We start from the raw sequence: 7,163 nt of genomic DNA on the forward strand, positions 1-7,163 counted from the left end.
ACAGTATACTGTACCTGTAGGCCATGGCACATTATTTGGAGGCACTTTACAAGCAATAACATTTTGACACCAAAAACCTCAAAAATAACAGAGATTTTTATCAGTGTTTACCTAAGCAGTTTTATTTCCTCTTAACTGAGTCAGTTTAGGTTAACCACAACTTTCCACTTGAACACTGGTTTCACTTAGTGACTGCGCGGGGAGTGCTTTTACTGACAATTCTAAACCACATGCATGCAAGTAGCATAGCAACAAGGAAAATACAAATTTCAAACATTTCGGTTTCGTTTCAATATAATTTCTAGAATCAATACAATTGTGCAATTAAACATATTTGCTTGTAAGGAGGCTTGATTATTAAGTTCTGTAGACAGATCTGTTAGGGTGGAATCTCCACGCCTGAAAATGAGTGACTTCAATGTGCAACTGTACATATCATTTGTTCTTGTTTTAGAAGGTAAGTTAAATATTGTATTGCATTGTAATATGAAAACCTGTACATGAAGTTAGTAATAAAAAAAAAAACGTAGCAAATTATGAAATTTTTAACTCGTAACTAGTATTACACTGCATAATTTGGATTGTTTATCTATTGCAATTTTCTCCGAATTAACTAACATTTTACAAGAGGATATAATACTGAAGGCTGGCAGGAGCTGTGCACTTGTGGCAGTTTGTGATTAAAACTCATTTGTTCTTCATCACGCAATCATTTCATTGTTTTTCAACTGGTGGTGTAAAGTGTTTGAGATATTGATAAGAGCCAGCCCAAGCCTTGCTTTCAATGTGAAGTCCTAATGCTAACTAGTAAAGCAATAGACAGAGACAATACATCTCTTGTAGTTGCGCCAGTTAAAACCTTGGCCGCAACTTTCTGTGCCTTAGGGAGGGAAAATATAAATATATCATGAGATATCTGTAGAGGCCAAAATATATATAAAACATTTAGTTTGATACCGTGTATGTGAATTGTAGCCTATATGGTACAAGCTGATGACAATAAACACTAACAGGAGTAACATTTACTAACCTGCTAATTGTTTTCAACAGGTATCTTGGGAACACCAATCACAATCAACATGAAGACTAATAGTTCCGTAATGCTTAGGTGCCAATACTCTGATTTTGTTGTTAGATGCAGTTGCCCATCTTACCCAAAAGATTGCAGATGTGATAGTTATACACGCTATGACAAGCCTAGCACTGAAGTCTACAGACATCGTGACAAGGTTTTTAAATTTACTGAACTTCAAGGCGATGACTCTGGGCTGTACACTTGCTATAACAACAGAAAACATGGACAAAAGTACTTTATAAATGTATTTCAAGGTAAGTCCTGTAACCTCAAATGAATTAACTAAATGCAACTAATTCATCACAAAGAATGACAGATTTCTATTCCTTTTTTAATTTAACTCCATTTCTTTTTTCTATTTGTATTTCATATTTAATTCAAAATGTGGAAAATGACATGGGAACACAAGTTTGAGCTTGGGTTTAGGTTTAGGTACAAAGAAAGCATTGTGGTCTCTGGGACAAACACTTCTGTATAACTATAATGGGAACTGATACAATACATGTAATGTTTGAGCTACAGGTCTGATTCTGTTTGACATTTTGTCATAAAGGAAATGTGGTGGCTAGATTTAACTACAATTGAACTAAAGACCATTTATTGTTACTTCTGATCATTTATTTCACTTCTCTTAAGTGTCATAGTCTCACCCCTCTGCTGTTTCTTTAAAACTTCTCAGATCGTGAGCAAAGTGTCCTGATTGGTATTCTAGGAAAATCGTTATTGATGCCATGTGCTGCAAAACCGAACGTGTCATCCTCAGAGAAACACTGGTGTAAGGTGGTGGGCCCAGATGCTGCGTGCCAACCAGTCATGGATCTAGTAAATGAAACCATAGGAGATTTTGAGATTCAGGACATTAACAGCTCATTCTCTCTGGAGAAACATCAGCTGAATTACAGTGACTCAGGACTGTACAGATGCGTGGTCAATGGCCAAAATGACACAAAGACACAAAATGACTTGGCAGTGACGGTTCAATCGAGACCTGGCCTATTTCTGGACACTACCAAAGGAAAAAACCCAAAAGCTCATAAACGACTTGAGATTGCATGCAAATATACCCATGATTTCCAACACTTGGACAAATATTGGCAGTGTGATGACTCTAAATGCCCAGAGGAGGGAATGACCATAACAGATGATCGTTTCCAGTCAGCCCTGGAACTGTCCATTGACAAACCAGCATGTAAAACGTTTCAATATTACACATGTGTCGCAGAAGATGTAAAAGTTAAAATAGTTCACAAATCTGAACATTTTCGGAATCCTTTTTCCAGAAAACTTCAAGACGTCGATATAAATATAAATTGGAGAGAAAGAAAGGATGTAAGGATAGATGCTTACCATCTGTTAAAAATTAAGTGTGTGTACACTCAACCTCGTCGATCATGGGACTATGATATGTATGATTATAGGTACAGGCCTTATCGAAGATATCCAAGGCCTATACAATATTATGATTATACTATTACATGGTGCAAGATGGATACCAAGTACCAACACAGATGTACCCCGATGACAAATTATATGGACAAGAAAACGGAACAAGACTCTATCACTATGCAAATGTGTGTCACGCCAGGTGATAGTGGACAATATCGTTGCGGCGTGGAAGTGCATACCTATGGAACTATCAACATCGTCGTAATAGGTAGGCTACACAGAAACTGCTTGTGAGGACTACTGGTGAGGTTTAAGACAATTTATATTCTATTCTACTGGACACATTCAGTGTCCAGCAGCAAAAGACTAGGGTATGATAACATACTTTTCATGCTCAGTTGACATTCCCTGGTTAAAGGTTTGACATGTTATAACATTTATAATAGTCATGGTTGCATCCAATTGAGGGAATTTGAAAGCAATGTTGAACTCTGGTAGAACATTGTGTTATATAGCTACCTGGACATGATATACTGCAAGACAAACATTGTCGATCATGTTTAACTGTTGGGTCTGCTGTGAGCGATGTTTCTCGAGCTGTACAACCCAATGTTCTACAGTACAAAAGTTCAGTGTTGCAACACTTTAAGTTCACTTTAAGTGCTGCAAAAGATGTCTAATGAGATGAATAGAAAATACATTAATGAGGAGTTTTGTGATACAACTGCAAGAAAAATATATTACTATTGGGAAAGATGACAGCACGAAAAGTTTTTAAGTCATTATTTATTTGACACAAGTGTTTCGATAACTATTCATCACAGGCCGTCTTTAGCTGCATAAAATATGAAAGAAAGCACAGCAATCTTTGAGCAAAATTATTGTATTTAAAACGGATGTTTTTAGCCAATTCAGCTTTTTAATGTACTAAATCAGAATGTACTCTGGATGGGAACAAAGTTAATATGATCGCCATCTTCCCTACAGCTCCTCCTCCTGATCCTCGTCCTCGTCCTCCTCCCAGGCCTCCCAAGCCTCGTCCTCCTCCCAGGACTACAACACGACGACCAACAACAACAACGTAAATGCATTGCCTCATCTTTTCCAAAATTAAATGTCAATCTACCCTTTTAAGTTCATATTTGGGGATGATGTGACACAGGCTGTAAACCAGATTAGATGTCAGGACATTTTGCAATAGATCGTTAGCTAGTAGTACTTACAAATGTTATGTTTCTATCTTTTCCAGGAACCGTTTTGATACCCCTTCACAAGTTACCGTGGGCATTATAGTCCCTTTTACCACTGTTCTGATGCTTCTGGTCATCATAACATATAGGAGTAGGTATCAACCATTATTAGTACCATATCTCAGTAGTAAATGATAGCTGAACAAAATAGTATAAAATACACATAATCATATTCTCTGACTGAGTCAGTTACTGTAACAACTTTGACTCCTAACTGTGATTATAGACAAACAGAATACTAGAATACTATTCTATTCTCACAGGTAGCTATCCAAATTCAGTATGGTTGAGAATAGAACGTATTCAAATTTGGCTAAGCTAAATCACTCATGTTGTGTCTATTGAACCAGTTTTACATTATCATTATGCAACTGTGATTGTTTTTATGCCTTTTATATTTTTTCAGGACGAAGACAATTGAAATTGAATAAAGCACCTGCAGCTGAAGTTGATGTCCTAGCAAATGAGTACGCCAACTCCCTGGCCCAGTACTACAGCCATACCCGTGACCTGCCCAGACTTGACACACAGGCCACTGGTATTAGTGACATTTATTATGTTTCTCTTATGCTCTAGCCAGATTTAAAAAAAATATTTATAGTCTATGCTAGATTTAAATGTCTTCGTTTAGATGTACAGAGTAAACAGATAACAAGTTCAAATCCATTGTATCTGGAAACATTCTTGGTAAAACCTTTATATTTTTTTGTAGATGAACACGATGACACCGACTCAACTAGCTCAGAAGAAATGGTGAGTCATGACAGGAAGTAAAGAGTGGTGAAATAATCCACGCGTTCACCTACATTACTGTCCTACCTCTCTCAAAGCAGTCAATGTTTTTTTTTCTTCTTCAGATTATGCTCTCATAGAAAAAAATCACATCCTCTGTTTTTTGGTGCTGAGCCAAATTGAAAAAACAGAACCATGAAAAACAAGATGTGGGCTCGCAACTCACTAATTGGAGCATTTAAAAGTGAGTTGCGACTTGTAAGCCCCCATCTTGTTTTTCAGATTATGCTACGCTACACTGTAATATCCTGAGTGTTCATTTAAATTTTAACAAAAGGACCAGTAGCGGTCCATTTGGTTACATTAATTGTGTACACTCTCTTGAGTTACAATTGGATACAAATGAAGACTGAGGATTTAGTGTGTATAAGCCAGGTTTTGTACAAACTACTGTCTCATGCGTTTTAACCTGATTCCCTCTGTTTGTCTCTTCTTCACCATGTGTTCTGGACCTCACCGTTGGTCTGAAGGTACCGTGGGTTCCAAAAGCATACATTGATGTTGCATCTGGGGGCACAGCTGTGCAGATGGAGGACAATGAAAATACATCTGATGAGGAGGAAAATAAAGCCTATGCTAAATTAAATATACGCAAAGCAGCCATAAAAATAAAGAAAACAAGGGCAAGTGAAAGTAGTTTGCAAGAAAGCAATAAAAATAAGGTTGATGATGATGATTATGATGATGTTGAACTCTCATATACTCAAGTGATATTTAAGCCCAAAGGAAAACCAAAGTAGCTGGACACAGTAGATTTTTGATACAGTTCTTGATTAATCTAATCTCATGAATGGTGATGATGGTGATGATGGTGGCAGTGGGTGGCGGTGAAAGCGTTTTTCAAAAAGACCACTATCAAGGTGCTGATTACCTTGATTAACTAAACAATTCATAATGTATGGTCATTCAGCTTGTCTTACCTGTATATAATGTTGTTTACTGCTGTTAAACATGTATATAAAGTTATAAGTGCACAACGTTCTCACAATTCCTGCTCCTAATGTCATGTATTTTCTGTAATATATTGTGCATCCTGGCTTTGTCTCTCCAAATAATTATGAAAGAATGTTAGAACATTTAGAGACATATAGAGACTGTTTTGGACACAACTTAGGTTGATTAAACTAAACTCATGAATAGTGACATCTCACTAATGAAATATGCCAAAGGCATGGCACCCCCTGACCTTCAAGACATGATCCAAGCCTACAACCCTTCCTGCTCTCTTAGATCAGCCCACACAGGAATTTTGTACAAGCCTTCCCTAAAATACCCCGGACAACGTGTTACACAGTAGTTGTGAATAACCAAATAAGCCCAGGGCTTCACTTCTAGTAAAGTGACCACAATTGGGAGACACCACACAAAAACCAACACAGAGGCAGAGTAATCCAAAGTCAATGTTATTTTATTACACTAAATACCAATAAAAGCAGAGCAGTGGAATATGGGGCGGGGGCGTACGCGTACGAGGGGGTTAGTGGTTAGTTTGGCTGGTGGAGAGAAGGAGTGGCTAGAGGAACAACTACTAGGCTGGGCACAAATTATTTTTGTTTCAATTATGTAGTGTCCTGTTACATGCATAATTCATATTAAATACAAGTATTTGTTTATCCAATTTATTCTGAAGGAAACAAAATTACTTACAGTAATAAATGAAATAACGGATGGTTTAAGATAATAAAAGTATAGAAATAAACAATACAAAAATACATGAATCTGTTATTATCTACAAATACAAATGCCATTGGAGTCATACTGAGAGGTCCATGTCAACTTAAAGGTGGTGTGATATTCTTCTGTTAAAATAAAGTTGGAACCGCATCAGCCTTCAATTTTAGTTGGCCTTTTCTGGTTCTTCAGAATTCCTCTACCTCAAAATGTGTCTGCAGAATGGCTTATGACTTTCATTTCCACACACATTCCAAACTTTGCCTCATGGGCCATGATTGTCACACAATTTAATTGTAGTCATGTACAGTACATAAAAACACATGAACGTTGATCCACAAGTGAAATGAGTGTGAAAAAATAGTGTGAACAAAAAATTACGTACTGATGGAATCAGTGGCGTATCCAGGAATTACATTTCAGGGAGGCGAAACTGGGCCAGACTGCGCCTGGCCGATGCTGCGCATGTGGCCCGCTCACCTTTGGATCCACACTCCCTCTTCTCAAGAAAGTGAATACGATTTTGAGAAGTATTTTGATGCAACATGAATTACAGTAATTTTACAAACGCAGAAGAAACATGTGTTTCCATTTCATTCCTTTTTCTCCAATATACCCCTTATTGTCTCCCTTATTGTCTGGCGAGAGTATGTTTTGCACCCTGTCTGTCCGTCCGTCCGTCCGTCCGTCCGTCCGTGTGTCTGTGAACAGCTAATCTCCCGCACAGTTGGCCGAACTTTGCACACACACTCACTGGATGCCAAAGCCGAACCTCTGCCCCATTTTTCAGATTGGCCTGTTATAGCGCCACCAGGAGGCCGCTTTTTGCAAAACACATTTTTTAACAGTAATCCTACAGATTATGTCCAAACATCACGCAAATCGGTACACAGTATCTCTATAGTCATTAAACAAAATGGGCCAATCAAATTTTTTCATATTCCGTCCTGATTGGCTAAAAATGGCTTCCTAATGCAATTTCCGTGAAA

General features: G+C 37.7%; 1 protein-coding gene across 3 annotated transcripts; it reads left to right on the forward strand.

Moving 5' to 3' along the window:
• Positions 1-321: 321 nt before the first annotated feature.
• On the forward strand, positions 322-5,569 carry LOC308082329 (uncharacterized protein). 3 transcript variants are annotated; one of them, XM_080424047.1, is made up of 8 exons: positions 322-457; positions 1,051-1,329; positions 1,755-2,729; positions 3,449-3,542; positions 3,711-3,802; positions 4,118-4,249; positions 4,424-4,464; positions 4,974-5,569. In XM_080424047.1, exons 1-8 carry the CDS (start codon positions 406-408, stop codon positions 5,241-5,243), a joined length of 1,935 nt encoding a protein of 644 aa, XP_080280173.1. In that variant the 5' UTR covers positions 322-405; the 3' UTR covers positions 5,244-5,569. The 3 variants fall into 3 exon arrangements, with proteins under 3 accessions (XP_080280173.1, XP_080280174.1, XP_080280175.1); XM_080424048.1 differs by having other exon boundaries at positions 1,051-2,729; XM_080424049.1 differs by lacking the exons at positions 322-457; positions 1,051-1,329; positions 1,755-2,729 and having other exon boundaries at positions 3,398-3,542.
• Positions 5,570-7,163: the final 1,594 nt, after the last annotated feature.

Source organism: Gymnoscopelus braueri (genome assembly GCF_963280865.1).
Source record: "Gymnoscopelus braueri genome assembly, chromosome: 3".
Taxonomy (NCBI): Eukaryota; Metazoa; Chordata; class Actinopteri; order Myctophiformes; family Myctophidae; genus Gymnoscopelus; species Gymnoscopelus braueri.

Excerpts from the sequence above, each read along its gene's own strand:
- LOC308082329 (XM_080424047.1), top strand. The coding sequence starts at position 406 with ATGAGTGACTTCAATGTGCAACTGTACATATCATTTGTTCTTGTTTTA. Across the intron at positions 2,730-3,448 it reads TATCAACATCGTCGTAATAG|CTCCTCCTCCTGATCCTCGT; the intron begins GTAGGCTACACA and ends TCTTCCCTACAG. Across the intron at positions 4,465-4,973 it reads CAACTAGCTCAGAAGAAATG|GTACCGTGGGTTCCAAAAGC; the intron begins GTGAGTCATGAC and ends GTTGGTCTGAAG.